At 36.8% G+C, this 18,143-nt stretch overlaps 1 protein-coding gene and 1 pseudogene across 4 annotated transcripts in view; one reads left to right on the top strand and one right to left on the bottom strand.

Annotated features, from left to right (window-relative positions):
- The window catches only part of Ubr3 (ubiquitin protein ligase E3 component n-recognin 3), a 219,890-nt gene that overhangs the window by 50,815 nt on the left and 150,932 nt on the right, over positions 1–18,143 (top strand). For all 4 annotated transcript variants that reach the window (XM_029565777.1, XM_029565774.1, XM_029565775.1 and 1 more), the window contains exons 8-10: positions 3,371–3,599; positions 10,980–11,159; positions 11,686–11,819. In XM_029565777.1, the coding sequence (XP_029421637.1) occupies positions 3,371–3,599; positions 10,980–11,159; positions 11,686–11,819 (543 nt within the window). The remainder of the gene's footprint in view (positions 1–3,370; positions 3,600–10,979; positions 11,160–11,685; positions 11,820–18,143) is intronic.
- On the bottom strand, positions 15,803–15,923 carry LOC115071200 (annotated as a pseudogene).

Genomic DNA, 18,143 nt, shown 5'->3' with positions numbered 1-18,143 from the left:
CTATTAACAAAGCATAAAAATGGCTGTTTATATCTAGATATCAACCACAATCAAATATTTATTTTATAATAAAATAATAATAATAATAATAATAATTCTTCAAAGCATAAAAATTTGCTCCTTAATAATTGGTGGATATGAAAAACATTACCATTGAAATCTACCTGATGACTTTATATCCATGCTCAGATGCCAAGGAGCTCAGAAAGTGACTGTGACTAGTAATAATCAGATATATAGTGATTAGAAACACGTGTGCATCGTAGTGTCAATTGTATTAAAAATGAATTTTTCTGCATGAGTCTGTATTTTAATAATGAAATGGAGATCTTTACCTCATTTAATTTTATGTCTTATGGGGTTATACGAAGTACAATATTGTATAACTATCAATTCAACTGTAAACCTAAAAATTTACAGCCAATTTTGAAAGAGATGCATCTTAGCTCTGGAAATTGTTATTGAATATGCCAGTGCTGGTGTAATGAAATGCTTCTAATTATATGGTTATTAAATAAATAATTAAAAAAATAAGACCAATTCTCGGGGCTGGAGAGATGGCTCAGTGGTGAAAAGCACTGACTGCTCTTGCAGAGTACTTGGGTTTGAATCCCAGCACTCACATGGTGGCTAACAACCATCTGTAACTCCAGTTCTAGGGTATCTGGCACCCTCTTCTGGCCTCCTCAGGTATTGCACAACACAGGTACACTTACATATATGCAGGCAATACACTCACACATAATAAAACAAAAGTAATATTTAAAAAAAGAGAGGACTGGAGAAATGGCTCAGCAGTTAAGAACATTGATTGTTCTTGCAGAAGATCTGGGTTTGAATCCCAGCACCCACATGGCAGCTAACAACTCTCCATAACTCCAGTTCAGGGGATCTGACAGCTTCTGTTCTCCGAGAGCATTACATGACATGGGTGCACTTACCTACACGCAGGCAGTATACACATACACGTAAAATAAAAATAATAAATAAAATATTTGAAAAAAAATTGTATTTGTCTAGAGATATGGCAGAGATAGGGTTTTCTCTAGGATCTATGACTTCTCTAGCCATGTGTATTTGGCTGTATTTACGGTGCCACCCATGAGTTCCCTCCCACTGAGAGGGCTGTAAGTCCAAGTAGATAACTGTTGATTACTCCTTAAATAAAAGTGCCAGTACTGCATCAATAGAAATAGTTTGCTGTGCCAGTTGTTGTGGTTATTAGGCTTTACAAGCTGGGTTGAACCATTGATTGATTTTCTCCCTTAGCATGCATAGTATCTTCTAGAACTAGGAGAACTAGTCTTCGGAGGGGAGGCTTCCAGGTCAGTTCCAGCTCTGTTGCTCCAAGTCCTGTGTCAGAAGTATGTCTTGCCTTCAACAATAGGTTCTTACCTTCAAGTTCTGGGAGGAAATCAAGGGCTGTGGCAATAACCTATATCATTTTGGGTGTCTCTTGGATTACCCTGGCCAACAACTCCTGTCTGGCACTGTGTTTCTTATTTTATTTCTAGCCTTCAGGTGTATACATGCACTCATGTTCAACTATTGTGTATTTTTCAGGGGGCTTTTGAGTTAATACATTTCCCTCTGGCTTTTTACTCCCTTAAGCTTTATCTCTCCTCTCTCTTTCCCCCTGTCTATTCTCTTTTGTCCATCCTCAGTTGGAATACTTCCATTTTCCCCTTGATAATACCTGTCTTCTATCTGCGCCCCCCAGTGTGTTTTTCCCCTCTACTCCCATGGTTCCTTGTATGTTTTTCCCTTCTTCTTCCCCGTTCGAATATCCCCATAGTCCCCATCTCCCCCTTGGTAACATCTGCTTCTTACTATTACCCTCTCTTAGGCTCTTTCCCTTTACCTCTGTGGTTCCTTTCCATTTCCCTGGCTCCTGCTGTTACATCAGGATATATACTCACACATAATAGATTGGTGCTATGATTCACAAATGAGGGAGAACATGCATCAATTGCTTTTCTGAGTCTGTGTTACTTCACTTAGTATACCAGTTTCTAGTTCCATCCATTTACCTGCAAATTTCATCTTTCCTTACTGCTGAATAGAACTCTGTTGTGTATATGTGCCACATTTTCATTCTCCATTTGTCAGTTGAGGGACATTTAGGTTGTTTACATTTCTTAGCTGGATAATAGGCAGGTCTGTGGCCGGCAGCTCAGGAGTGGGGCCAAGGACAAGTTGGGGTTTGGGACAGCCTGTGGAGGGTTTAGCAAACTAACTTGGAGGTTACAGCTGGTCTGGGTGCAGGGGATCAGGATGCCAAATTTTATATTCTGAAAGCACAGTGTTTGTAATTGTTTTAAAACTTAAATAGGTTAGAATGCTTATGAACTTTTTTTTTTTTTTTTTTTAATCTTTTTGAGACAGGGTCTCCCTGTAGCCCCAGCTGTCCTGGAACTCCCTATGTAAACCAGGCTGGTCTTGAACTCACAAAGATCTGCCTGCCTCTGCCTCCCAAGTGCTGGGATTAAAGCCGTGCGCCACCCCTCCCGGCTGCTTATTAACTTATTAAAACTATCGAAGTGGGTGCTGGAGAGATGGCTTAGCTGTTAAGAGCACTGACTGCTCTTGCAGAGGACCCGGTTTGATTCCCAGCACCCATATGGCGGCTATGAACCGTCCTTAACTCCAGTCCCAGGGGAATCCAAAGCCCTTTTCTGACCTCCGTGGCATTGCATGACCCAAGTGCACTCACATACATGCAGGCAATATACTCATACACATAAAAATAAAAATAATAGGGACTGGAGAGATGGCTCAGTGGTTAAGACACTGACTCCTCTTGCCGTGGACCCGGGCTTGATTTGAACTGTCCTTAAATCCAGTTCCCGGTGAATCTGAAGCCCTCCTTTGACCTCCATGGCATTGCACGATGCAGGTGCATTCACATACATGCAGGCAATAAATCATGCATATAAAATAAAAATAATAACTAAAATATAAAGAACCTAAATGAAATATAAAAAAAAACTATCAAAGTGTTTGCTAAGTTCCAAAAGGGTAAAGTATGACTTAAAATTGCTATTATTATTATTATTATTTTTGGTCTTTTAGAGACAGGGTCTCCCTGTAGCCTCTGCTGGTCTGGAATTCACTATGTAGTCAAGGCTGACCTTAACTCACAGAGATCCACCTGCCTCTGCCTCCCAGAGTGCTGGGACTAAAGGCGTGCACCACCAGACGTGGCTTAAAATTACTATCATTATTGAATTATTTTTTCCTTTACCTTGGATAGCATCGTATGTTACTAATAGCTTTTAAAAGCTGATATAATATGTAGTATAAATATAAAACATTTTTTATATTTTAAATTTAGAGTTAAACTGATGTTTCCTATTTAAAATTTTTACAGGTTGCTTTTACAAAAACTTTTGTTCAGCATTATGCTTTCATTATGAAAACACTGAAGAAAAGTCACGAATCAGACACAATGTCTAACAGAATTGTGCATATTAGTGTTCAGTTGTTCAGCAATGAGGAGCTAGCCAGACAGGTGACAGAAGAATGTCAGCTCCTGGACATCATGGTCACTGTGCTGTTGTACATGATGGAAAGCTGCCTTATTAAAAGTGAGCTGCAAGGTAAGCTTAGAATTACATTCAGTGCTGTATCATTTGATTGTATAACAAACTCTAGAAGTCCTGTATATGCCTAAAACACCCAAAATATTTGAAAATTTGTAGTAAAGTTTAAAGAAAAAGTTAAAATCATTTCTAGTTTAGTCATTCAGAAATGATTTGTGAATGCTTGGCTGTTTCTTTTCTGCATTTTTATATAATATGATTATATTTATATCTATACATTATACTTTATAGAAATGTTACCATAGTATACATTAATATGTATTTTAGTAATTATAGGTATTACTATCATGGCTAATACTATACTTAAGCTATTTTATTAGATATCCTCCCATTTTTTACTCATAAATTTGTTGCTACCCACTTTAGATATTTTTATGTACTTAAATTAAAAAAAATTATTTTTCATTTTGGAGACAGGAACTCACTATGTAGACCAGGCTGGCTTGGATCTCACAGAGATCCACTTGCCTCTGCCTTCTGAGTGCTGAGATTAAAGGTGTGTGCCACTGTACCCAGCATATTTATACTTTTCAAATTTTAAAATTGGAATAAACTTTGCCTTTTCTGTGTAGGCTTAAAAGAACTTTTATAATCTTCTTTTGTGTCCATTGTGTGGTGAATACTTCTTTACCTAATATTCCCATACAGTTTTCCATTCTTTTTCTTTGTGCTCTTCATCTACCTTCCCTTAAATAATTCATATTATTTGAGTATTTGTTGTGTACCAGGCACTGTGTGTTGAATACTAGTCATATATTGTCTCAGCTAATCTTCTGAAGACTCTCCTAACTTGGCCTTAGTATCTTCATTTTTAAGTTGAGAACATTAAGTCTTTAGAAAATTAAGTCATTTCTTGTTGAATTATATAGCTTGTAAATGACAGTGTCAAAAAGGACTTCATGTCTTCTAGTGTCAGAACCTTCATTCTTTGGCAGAACACAGCCAGGTCTACATTGAAAAGACTGTGTTTACTTACTGACATCCAGAGCAAAACTTTAACAAATGGGCTGGAGAGATGTTTCAGTGGTAAAAGCACTTGGCTTGCAAGCGTGAAGCTAGAGCTCAGATCCCCATAACTCATGTAAATGCCAGTGTGTATGGCAGCCCTGTGGGTGCTAGCCTGTAATTCCAACCTGCCTGTTACTTCAGCCTTGAAAGGTGGAGATGGGGATCACCAGGGCAAGCGGGCTAGCAAGACCAGTGAGCCTTGGGTTCGAATAAAAGATCCTGCCTCAGTGAAGAACATGGAAGAGTGACGGAGAATTAATGATTCCTGAAATCAACCTTAGGGTTTACACCCCCCCACAACACACACCTACACACCTACCCACAGGTGTACCTACACATACAAAAGTGATGCATATACACATGCACAATACATATACACTCAAAATGGTAAAACAAGAACAAGTAAATCATACTACCTTTTCATCCTCTGAGGAAGAGAGATCTTGTAGTTGAGCTTTGATTTAGTCCATTGTTGTTTCTTTGTGAATATGAGCTCCTATTTTCTCATTGCCTAGAATGGAAAGGCCCTAAATTTAATCCCCAGTACTCCAAGAAAATTAAATAAATAAAATAAAATATTGCCTAATAACAATTCATACAGTGGTTAAATGGAAGCTATTTAAAATATTTTGAATTAAAAAAAATCTTTTTGTGATACCTAGAACTACTCAATAAAGTTAAGGCACATTCTAATACTTAATACATAAATGTACAAAGTTTATGGTATCTTTGCAAAAGCAGTAACTATATATTATGAAATGCCATACTATTACTGAAAGTAGTTAAAACAATACCATGGTAAAATCTAAAGGCTGCAAAGATAGTATTAGAACTTGGCAGAGATATAATGTAATTTATCTGATGTAATTTACTTGACCTGTGGGCACATGCATAGTAGTTCTCATAAAGAACAACTTCAACAGAAGAATGGAAATGAACACTAGTTTGAAGTACATTAGTGACTGAAAAATATAATTTTTCTTAGGAAAGCTAGTTATTGGAAAATTAAAGGGCAGACAAACTCATACATATCTTTTCCCCAAATATTTCCACTTTAAAGACCAAATGCAAACCATATATATGAAAAGCTAAAACAGAGAGTCAAGAAAATAGACTTCATGGGCTGAAGAGAGAGCTCAGTTAGGTTAAGAACATTTGCTCTGCAAGCATAAGGACCTCAGTTCCAGTCCCCAATACCCACATAAAAAGTTGAGCATGGCTGTCATGCCTGTAACCTCAGCATTGGGGGACAAAGATAGGCAGATCCCGAGAGAGCTCACTAGCCAGTCAACTGAGGTGAAATGGCAAGTTTCTGGTTCAGTTCAATCAGAGTCCCTGTCTCAAGAGAATAAGGTTGAGAGTGACAGAGGAAGACACCTGATGTCCTGCTCTGACCTTTGCATGCATGTGTCCACCTGCATACTCACTTCTGTATACATAGATACACCACACACACAATACATGCAAAAAGAAATAAATAGGCCATATTCTTTTTAAAATAATACATACTTCTAAATTTTAAGATTTTTAGTTTATAACTTAATTATTTTGGTTTTATTTTTTAACTTTATTATTTTTATTTTATGTGTAAGCGTGTATTGCCTGCGTATAGGTAAGTGCACCCATATCGTGCAATGCTGGCGGAGGTCAGAAGAGGCTGTCGGATCCCCTGGAACTGGAGTGGGTGCTGGGATTCAAACCTGGGTCTTCTGCAAGAACTACCAGTGTTTTTAACCACTGAGCCATCGCTCCAGCCCCTATTTATTTTTATTTTATATGTATGTTTTTGCCTGCATTTTGTAAGTGCACCATGTGCATGCAATGCCCATAGAGAGCAGAAGAAGGAGTTGGATCCCCTGGAACTAGAGTTAACAATGGTTGCTGCCCACCATATAGGTGCTGAAACCAAACCCAGGTCCTCTGCAAGAGCAGCCAGTTCTCTTAATCACTAAGTCATCTCTCCAGTCCCTAGTTTATAAGTTAAAACACTATTTTATAAACTCTTTCTTCAAATATAAAGAAGAATATCGCAGGGCATGGTGGCGCACACCTTTAATCCCAGCACTCAGGAGGCAGAGGCAGGCAGATCTCTATGAGTTCAAGGACAGCCTAGTCTACATATTTCCAGGACAGCTGGGGCTACAGGGAGACCCTGTCTCAAAAAAAAAAAAAAAGAAGATAGGCACAGCAGTGCACATCTGTAATCCTAGGAGTGGAGTTCAGTTCCTAAACTAAAGTGGAAAACACATATACACACACACACACACACACACAAGTATAGGCTTTGAATCAGATATCCTGCCTTATAATGTAGAGCTGTAAGATCACAGATGAATAATTTCAACTCCCTAAATCATAATTACCTCATCTAGAAACAGAGCTAACAATATCTATTTTTCAAAATTAGGGACAGTTAAATTAGATAAAGCACATAAAGTACCAAGAACACAGCTTGGCGTTTATACAGTGACCATTCAAAAGACCATAGCCATCATAAGCAGCTAGCTATTATTACATATAAGACACATATAATGCCTTGTACTAAGCATATGCCATTTCAGGATACAGGTCACATAAGAGTCCATTCTCATTGAGCCACATCCTTAGCCTCTTGACAGTATTTTAAAATTTTATCTTTATTGTTAGGAATAATTGGAGTCAATACAATGAGCATTCACATGACCACAGCAATAGCCAAAGATTAAAAGGAAGAAGCATTCTAGTAACTTATGATCCTTCTTTTATATTCTTTGTTATATTTCATACTACTTTGTAATTTCAAATGAATAATTTTCCATGTTTCTGAAATTTTTATAATTTGTCTTGTGAAACAATTTATGTAAAATAGAATTTAAAAACATGTGTCATGTAATGCCAATAACCCCAGATTGATCTTCCATCAAGTTTTCAAATCAAACTGCTTATTAGAACATATTCTTTGGAGTCTGTTATCTACCTCTAACATAATGTGCACAGAAAAACTCCATCAAGCTGTTTTTTTCCATTATCCTGTGTGAATGTGTATGTATGTACTTGAACATGTGTCTTAATACTATTTACACAATTGCCTAGCCTCCAAACCTGCAAGTCATCTTGACTTTGTTTTACTCCTTATGGATATAGCAAATACTAACTCAGTCTCTTATCATCTCTGCATCTTCATTCTGCTGTTACCATAGTTCAGACCATTGTCAGCTCTAGGCTTATTTCTAATCCCATCCTTTAGTCACCTTCCATGCCATGTAACTGACCATGTTCTCTCTCTCTCTCAATATTTTTTTTTAATTTCTGGTTTTTTTTTTTATGTGTATGAGTGTATTGCCTGCATGTATGTGGGTGCACCCATGTCGTGCAATGCCACGAAAATCAGAAGAGGGCTTCCGATTTCCCTGGAACTGGAGTTAAGGATGGTTTGTGGCTGCTATGTGGGTGCTGAGAATAGAACCAGGTCCTCTGCAAGAGCAGTCAGTGCTCTTAACCACTGAGCCATCTCTCCAGCCCCTCTTTTTTTATTTTTTTATTTTTTGAGACAGTCGCCCTGTAGCCTCACCTGGCCTGGAGCTCACTATGTAGACCAGGCTGGCCTTGAACTCATAGAGATCTGCCTTCCAAGTGCTAGGATTAAGGGCTTGCACCACCATGCCTGGCCCATATTCTCTCTCTTACCCCTTACTCCCAGTGCTTGCCATTCTCTTCATATGAGCTCTGAACCCATTGCCTCTGAACCCATTGATGTGTACCACCCATCCTCCACAATCTTTGTCTAAGTGATTCAGACCTTCTCTCAGACATCTCCTTTACCTATTTGCTCTCCTTTCTCTGGTTTATCTAGTGAATCCTGATCCTGTTTTATTTTGTAGCTCTTAGTTTAAGCATCACTCAGGAGAGTCTGTTCTTGAATTTTAAAGCGGCTGTATTTATTTGTAAAAACTTGGTACTTCTCTTATTATAGCTCTTATCACACTGTCTTTTTAGGTGGAGGGGGAGGGAGGGAGGGAGAGAGAGAGAACAACTTTATTTTATCACATTATTCTCTGAAATTAGTAGAATACCTGACCTCAGGCGCTCAACAAATATTTTTTGATGAGTCAGTTTCATTTAACCCTGAATCATTGCTCTTTATATCTATAGTGAGAAAAGTTTCAGCTTGGGTGAAAAAAAGAAGTTGTAATTGCTTTATTTCTTTAAAGATTACACAGTGTTTTTCACAAGAACAGTTGTATTTAAAGCAGTGTTAGAAAAACTGTGATTTTGATTAATTATATTCTGCTTGTTCATCCTCTATTTTCAATTCAATAGGACAGCATTTCTCAATTTTAATTTTTTTGTTTTGTTAAGCCCAGCATCCCACAACATTATCTCATCAGGTCCACTGGCTCCTCAATTTTCATTAGCAAGAGTTGTTAGTCATGGGAGTGGTCTTCAGAATTTCAGATGTAGGTAATTCCTAACCCTGGAGTAAGTTATTTACTTTTCCTTCTTTTACCCACTGAGAAGCAGGGAGAAACAAGTATGCCTGATTTGTAATAGGTCTTGGTTTTATTTATTATTAAACTTAATTGTAGGGTATAATGATTCCATAGACTAAAGCATAAATTTAAATGTGATACATTGTATTTTAACATTAAATACAGAGATGCATTTTTATTCTCCAGTCTTTTTTTTTCTTTTTTGGTCTTTTTGATACAGGGTCTCACTGTAGCCCCCATCTGGCCTGGAACTTGCTATGTAGATCAGGCTGGCCTCCAACTCAGAGATCCACCCATCGCTGCCTCCCAAGTGCTAGGATTAAAGGCATGTGCCACCATGCCCGGCTCTCCAAGTCTTTTTTATTGTATGTATGTGTGGGTGCAATTAGTCATGATGCACAAGTGGGGCCATAAGACAAATTTGTGAAGCCAGTTCTCATCTTCCACGGTTTAAATGGGTTCCAGGGATTGAACTCAGGTTACTAGGCATGTGCCAGCAAGCATCTTTACCTGTTGAGCCATCTCATTGGTCCCCACTCTCCAGTTTTTTAATTGTGGGCAAAGTGTTTTCAGAATATGGTTTCCTTGATTGAATTTAATCTCATATATATATATCACACCTGTAAGTCATCATCTGTAAATTCCATTTTCAGTCTGTTTAGAGTTAGAATGTCTTTGTGACATTCTAACATACACTAACTGGTTGTAAAATACGCCCAAGCTTTTATGATTTCCTTTTTTTCTGCTCTGAGTTTAACTTCTGTACTCCCATGTACTTATTTTTACTGCCTATCAAAGGCATGTGATCCAGTTTCTCTAATATGTCTAAGCATGCATTTGTGTTTCATTACTTCATATACTTTTGATTTAAATTCTATAATTATGGTAAAAGAACAATTAACATGAATAGAAACAAAAATGGATGCTAGGTAACCATCTGTCTCAGGGTGTGTACTAGAGGATAGTAATGGCGTTGGAATGGGTGGTATTATAGTGGGAGTGGAGGCTCCTTATTCCAGCGTACCAATTAAGTTGAAATAGGCTAAGATAACTAGTTCATATGTACAGGAAATCAGTGTTTGTGACAGATTTTTGTATAGCCTGTTTTTTCCCATTCAAGAATGAATTTTTTTTTTTTTAGGGGGCGTGGGTTTAAGAGGTTTCTGTGCTTTTTGCTCTTTTATCTATGAAATATACTGTGTGGTAAAAAATTTCATTTACATATCCTTTGACTAGAAGAAAACACCTAAATATGTGCCACTTAAAATTAGCAGATTTGATTGATAAGATAGAATGAGAATAATGTAGGAATAAACTCTTTTTGATTGAAACTGAAGGTATTTCATTAAAATTAAGAAAATGAGGTTTTGGGGGCTGGAGAGATGGCTCGGCAGTTAAGAACACTGGCTGTTCTTGCAGAAGATCTGGGTTCGAATCCCAGCACCCACATGGCAGCTAACAACTGTCCATAACTCCAGTTCCAGGGGATCCAACAGCCTCTTCTGTCCTCCGCTTACCTACATGCAGGCAATACACGCATACACATAAAATAAAAATAATAAAATATTTAAAAAAAAAAGAAAATGAGGTTTTATATGTATATAGCTAGCTAGGTGTCATGCTATATGTAGAACATGTAATTATTACTATAATAATGTGTTCAATGCTTTATGTTAACATTTCACTTAATTCCTTTAAGGTGCGTGTTTTTTATTCCTCCATTGAAAGAATGAGAAATTTAATCTGGAATCTAAATAACATACCTAGAGCCATGAAGATTTTAAATGGTGCTGGAGTTAGGATTTGGTGTTTTCTGATTCTAACATGTGCAATAATATTCTACATTATTGATGGAGTTGTTTCTTAAAAATTACTTTTGGGTTGTGTATGCCCCTTTTAGATGAAGAAAATAGTTTACATGTGGTGGTGAACTGTGGAGAAGCCTTACTGAAGAATAACACTTACTGGCCTCTTGTTAGTGATTTTATTAATATTCTTTCTCATCAAAGTGTGGCTAAAAGGTTTTTGGAGGACCACGGTTTGTTAGTCACATGGATGAACTTTGTATCTTTCTTTCAAGGTATGAATTTAACCTTTCTTTTTAACATTTTTGGTTCAGAAAGTGCCTAATGCTAATCCATTAAATACTAATTCAAAATCATAGCATACCATTCAGAGTCTACATTATTTTAGTTATTGTCTGTAGGAACTTATATTTATAAAAACATAGCAGGGGATAATTGAAAAGGGAGTGAATGCCAGTTTTTGGTAGCTTGATTAAATCATTTATCTAGAAACTTGGAATCTTATTTTCTCAGCTGTTTCTAACACATTAATAACAATTGGACTAGCAGCAATTAAAATTGTTTTGATATTTTTAAATTATGAGACATTCACAAAGTGATTCTAAGAATTCCTAGAAATTTGTAAAAATATGCTGAAAATATCAGATCATTTCATGTTTCATTTGAAGTTATTGATATATGTACTGTTTATTGATGCTACTTGTATAAAAATATGTTGAGTACTGGAAAATGTTTTACTTATTTTAATTTAAATACTTGTTTCCACTTGACAAACTCCATATGTGCTTTAATTTTTACAAGGCATGAACTTGAACAAACGAGAACTGAATGAACATGTGGAATTTGAGTCTCAGACCTACTATGCTGCCTTTGCTGCTGAACTTGAGGCCTGTGCACAGCCAATGTGGGGGCTCTTATCACATTGCAAAGTTAGGGTATGTTGAAAATATTTTTGTTAATTTCTTCACCTAAAAATAACAATTTAAGGGGCTGGAGAAATGGCTCAGTGGTTAAGAGCACTGGCTGCTTTTGTATAGGACCTGGGTTTGATTTCCAGCACCCACATACATGGTAGCTAACAACCATCCATAACTCCAGTTCCAGGGGCTCTGATATCCTCTTCTGACCTCCACTGGCATTGCATGATACAAGTGTACTTACGTAGATGTAGGCAATACACTCATACACATAAAATAAAAATAATATTTAAAAAACAATTAAGAAAAAGATCAGTGTAAACATTGGTATGGTTACTTGTATGATATGCAGTATCTAATTCTGTTTCAAATTGAAATCAGCTTTGTAAAGGCTTACCTGAGACAGTGTATTTTATTCTTTTTTTAAAATCTTTTATTTATTTTTTATGTGTACTAGTGTATTGCCTGCATGTATGTAATTGCACCCGTGTCATGCTATGCTGCGGAGGACAGAAGAGGCCATCGGATCCCCTGGAACTGGAGTTAACAAATAGTTGTTAGCTGCCATGTAGGCTCTGGGATTTGAACCCGGGTCTTCTGCAAGAACAGTCAGTGTTCTTAACTGCTGAGCCGTCTCTCCAGCCCCGGTACATTTTATTCTTAGGCATGCTGAAAGTCATTTAATCATTAGATCTTCTCAACTTGCCCCTATTTTGACTAGTCTTTGAGACATATAATACTGTACTTTCAACATTACTGTTTCATTTAAACTGTTACCTATTGTCTACTATTTCTTATTTTTCAGAGAAGGATAGTCCTCAAAAAGTTTGTAATTTTTTTTCTTTTTTTATTTAATAACCACATGATTAGGAGAAGCATTTCATTACAGTTTTAACATATTCAATAACAATTTCCAGAGCAAGTATACATTCCTTTCAAAAGTGGTTGTAAATTTTTAGGTTCACAGTTGAATTAATACAGTTATACAATATTGAACTCAGTATAGACCCTGTAAGACATAAAATTGAATGTAATTTTTCTTAAACACATGTAGCCCAGTTGCCCTTGAACTTGCTATATAGTCTAGACTGGCCTTGATCTTGTAATCCTCCTGCCTCAACCTTCCAAGTGTTGGAGTTACAGGTGTGTGCTATCATATCTGGCTTAAAGTTTATAATTTTAAGATTCTAAGCACAAAATAAGTTTCACATAACTTGCAGGTATTGATATGCATAGTAAAGCATATTTAATTAGTCTTTAGAAACCAGAAAAATAGAATCCCCTTATAACTAAGGATTTCCTGAAGACTTTTATATATGACCCCATGAAGCATAGCCCATTAGCTTGTATTAGTAGGAATTCTGGGTAAGATTTTATAGTGGAAATACTTTGAAGCCCTTTGTTTTAGTCTTGTTTCTCTTTACTTGGGGTGATTTGATCAACCCATGTAAAACTCTTTGAGCTTTTTGGTCAGTTAAAAAAAATCCTACAAACACAAAATAAAAAAAATCCTAGATACAACACAACAAAATAGAAATGGACAGCAAGGTGAGGTTTTCTTTATAGGTAATAATAGGGTTCTTTTCCATCTATCCTTTAAATTTATGTGTTCCTTTGAGTAGCTTTTTGAGTATATTTTTCCCCATGAATTTACCTATTCTAGATGCCTCACAACTTTGTTGTAGTCTAATTTTAAATTTCAAAATGTCATGCTTCTCACGTTGATTTTGAAATTTTTCAAATCTCTAGTTGTTTGTGTGTATCTTTGACTATCTGTCTGTGTGCACGTGCAGTAGGGATTAGACCCAGGGCCTTATGCATTTGTGCATGCTAAGTAGACTTTCCACCATGGACATACTCCTATCCCCCCTGCCTCATTAGGTTTTATGTTTTTTATTTTTTAGATAAAGTCTTACTGTTTAGCCTCAAACTCACAATCATCCTGCTTTAACCTCCCAAGTATTGGAGTTATGGATATGGCATACCATGCGCAGCTTTTGCCATCAGTTTAAAAAAATTATCTGTCCCAACTGTATTTCTTTTTGTGTTCTTTGTGTCATTTAATGGTATCTTAAGACTTACCACAGTTTGAGCTCAACTTATATTTATAATTCATACCCTTATACCACCTCCATGCCTTGATTGATGATTGTTTCATTTATTTATATTTGTCTTTTTGAGACAGGGTCTCCCTGTAGCTCCAGCTGGCCTGAAACTCACTATGTAGACCAGGCTGGCCTCGAACTCACAGAGATCCACCTGCCTCTGCCTCTGGAGTGCTGGGATTAAAGGCGTGCACTACCTTTGATTGATGATTGTTAACTTGCAGGGGTCCCTTCTTATTTGTTCAGGCTAGTCCCTTTGTTTGGCACATGCTTTCTCATTCTCTTTTCTTGGTCCAGTGCTTCTTGTTCATGGAAAATTGTCATGGAAGTTTAAAAAAATGCATGTCTAAGCCCCATTGTTAGAGATTTTTATTGATTTGATATGCAGGTAGATCTGAGTAGTTATTCTAGCCAGAGTGAAGAACTATTAGAATCAGCTTTAAAAAAAAGTCTGCTGGTAAGACTTAGTTGATATTAACTTCCTGCATTTAGCTAACATTCTGTTTTCATAGTATCTCATTTACTCTCCACTGTAGTATTTATTTAAAAACTGTCATATAGTATGAGGTGGGTTTGTTAATTCACTCAAAAATGTTTGTTAAATGCTGACTTATGCTAGACACCATGTACATCATACGTATTTGGCATTGAACCAAATAGACATAGTTGTTCTCATGGACACAGTATAAACATGTAGATTTACTTTTGTTACTATACTCTCTGAGAAAATAACAGGTTTTTATGGGAGAGATAGTAAATCTGAAGATTAGAGAAGGCCTTTCTGAGTAAAGAATATGAAGGAGCCAGGCATGTGAAGAATAAAAAGAGGCTTAATGGTAATTATGAGGAGGTAGACGGGAATAGCCCAACTCCTCTGGGGATACTTGTCCAAATAAGGAATTTGGGACTAGAACAGGAACGAGTAGATGAGATGGCATTGGAGATTGTAACTCAGTACTTATAGATGTGTTGAGGAATCTTGAATTTAAAATGAAAGAGAAGTCTGAAAATTTCAGAGTACAGTTTGGTATGATCAGATTTATACATAAAAGAATAACGGTAAGAGGATGGAGCACAGTGGAAGAACTCTTGTCTAGCATGTGGAAGACACCCATACATAAAGACTAGGAGCAGAGAGATGAATTAAGATGTTGTGATAAGTCAGTTTCATGTATATTTCACTTATATTGAGTCTTAAAAAGAACTTCTAGAAGTGGAGAGAGGAATGATAGTTACTGAAGATTGGTAGTGAGGGAGCTTTGGAAAAAGGGGAGATTTTGACCAAAGGATACAAAGTTTAAACTAGACCAGCGGAATAAGTTTTTGAGATTTTCTGTATACTATGATGATCATAGTTAATAATAATATATATTTCAAAAATTTTTTTTGGGGGGGACTTGTTTTGTAAATGTACGTTTCTTTTTAAAAATTTAACAATTACATTTATGTACTTTGTGCATGTGGGCGCACATGTACCATGGCATGCATGTGGATGTCAAATCACAACTTGTCGAAATTCTCCTTACATCATGTCGGCCCCAAGGAGTGAACTTAGGGTGTCAGGCTTGAAGGTAGGCTTCTTTACCTGCTGAGCCATCTCTCAGGTCCTTATTTCAAAATTTCTAAAAGAATAGATTTTAAATGCTCTTATTACAAAAAAAGACAAGCATCTTAGCAATAGGTGTGTTAGCTTTATATAGTCATTCATAATGTACACACACCAAACTATCACATTATATCCCATAAATATATTCATTATTGTTATTATTATTATTATTATTATTATTATTTGGTCTTTTTGAGACAGGGTCTCACTGTAGTCCCACCTGTCCTGGAACTCACTATGTAGAACAGGCTGGCCTTGAACTCACAGAGACCTGCCTGCCTCTGCCTCCTGAGTGCTGGGATTAAAGGCATGCACCACCACGCCTGGCTTCATTATTATTCTATTGACTTATTTTATTAAACTGGTGAGAACATACTACACTTGATCTTAGCCAAAAGGCCGAGAAGCTATATTGACTTATTTTATGATATGAGTGTTTTGCCTGCACATGTGTAAGTGCACCCATGTCATGCAATATTTGTGGAGGCCAGAAGAAGGCGTTGGGCATTGCATCCCCTGGTACTGGAGTGAAGGTTGGTTGTTAGACACCATTTGGGTGCTGGTAACTGAACCTGGGTCCTCTGCAAGAGTAGCTAGTGCTGAGCCATCTTTCCAGCCCCCTCAATCATTTGTTAATTTAAAAGATGCCATTGTTGTCTAAACATGAAATCCTAAACATAAAGCATGAAGTTGTCATATTCAGAGTATATATTTTGTACATTCAGGATGTAATTTGAAGGAAGAATTAATAAGCTTGGAAGTATATATTATTGTTGAAAAGACTTGAGTATCAGATATTTACAATGGTAGAAAAGAGTGATAGAAAAGTAAGCTTAGAGAGATCAGAGTTAGTTTTAGAGATGTTTGAAATGTCTGTAAAATGTCCATGTGGAAATAGTGAAAAGGCAGTTGGTATGAATTTCATGCTCAAAACTGAAATCTGTACTGAGGTTATAAACTTAAATCCTTTGGCATGTAGATAGTATTTATCACTAAGGGGTGGAATAAGGTTAAGAAGAGAAAGAGATGTGAGCTGTAATGAAAGAGCTCACATTTAAATCAGAGAGAGGGAAGAAGAGGGGAAAACTCAGAAGTGCCTTGTAAGCCAACAAAAGCAGCAGTTCAGAAAGGTAGATTGATTGGCAATCACTGTTTTATGTATATTATTCTGTAGCTATCCTTAGTGGTTTATGAAGTTGGGTTTATATTATCTCTGATAGTGAAAAGTCCATAGTTTACAGGTGGTAGTTTATTTTTCAGCTCTCAAGGCCAGAATTGCAGTATGCCATGGTTTGCTTAATCTAAGAGGTAAAGAAGTCAGTGAAAAAAACCTAGATCTTCATTTTTTTTTTTTTTTTTTTTTTTTTTTTTTTTTTTAGAGCTTGGCAGTAGCTGAGAGCAACTTTTTAGTTAAAGAAGCATCTGGTTTCTAGATAAGGTGTTCTCTTGATGAGTATTAATATGATACCAGACATCATACATACATTCTCATTCAATCCTCATAGCATCTCTTGGGAAGTACATAGCATCATCCATTTCTTTGAGCAGTTAGAAACTTTCCAAGTTCACATAGCTACAGGAAGCTGAATTTGAAAGCAAATCTAATTTTAGAATCAGTGCTCTTAACCACTTTGCTACTTTTTCAATAAGAAAGTCCAAAGCTAAATTAGCAGAAGTGCTGACAGGTTTTAGAAATGTAAACTAGAAGAAATGTTACTATTTAAGCAGCTATTTCTATATTTAAATTCTACATTCTAAAATATAAAGGATTTAAGCAATATAAAAGGAAGGTTTGTGTAGTTCATGGTCTTTGTATGACTGCCCTGGGTGCTACTTCTAAAAAGAGATTTATTTTGTTATTTATTTATTTGTGTGCATGCATGCACATGCGTGCACACATAGAGGTCAAAAGCAGACTTCAGATCTCCTGGAACTGGAGTTACAGGTGGTTGTGAGTGACCCAATGTGGGTGCTGGAACTGAACTCTAGTCCTCTGAAGAAATTTAAGTACTCTTAACTTCTCAGCCATGTCTCTGGATCCCCTTGGATGTTATTTGATTTTTAAGATATTAAGAACTTTAAAAAAAATTGGAAACCATCAAACTTTAAAACAAATATATAACAGGTGGATTGCATAAAGGAATTTGTTTTGCTTTCTGGGGGAAACAGATTGCAAAGCTTCCATCTAGTGGCACATTTATGTTACTGCAGACTTAATAGATGGGCTAGTCATGACTCTTGGAACTCACAGCTACTTGCTTAAAACTCACAACTACTTGCTAGATTGATATTGTTCTAGTTTGGCTTCAATCGCTGTGACTGAACACTCTGACCAATACTTGGGGAGGAAAGAGTTTATTTGGCTTACATTTCCCAAGTCACAGTTCATCACTGAGTTAGCCCAAGGTGGGAACTCAGGGCAGGAACCTGGAGGCAGGAGCTGAAGCACAGGTCATGGAGAAATGCTGCTTACTGGCTTGCTCCCTGGCCCATGCTCAGCCTGATTTCTTATACAATACAGAACAGCCTGCCCAGGACTGGCACCACCCACAGTGGACTGGACCCTACCACATCACTCAGCAATCAAGAAAATACCCTACAGACATGAACATGGCCATAGGCCAGTCCAAT

The sequence above is a fragment of the Nannospalax galili genome, unplaced genomic scaffold (assembly GCF_000622305.1).
Source record: "Nannospalax galili isolate Female #2095 unplaced genomic scaffold, S.galili_v1.0 scaffold1398, whole genome shotgun sequence".
NCBI lineage: Eukaryota > Metazoa > Chordata > Mammalia > Rodentia > Spalacidae > Nannospalax > Nannospalax galili.
The sequence above is the reverse complement of the archived record's forward strand: the minus strand, read 5'-3'. Positions and strand labels throughout refer to the sequence as shown.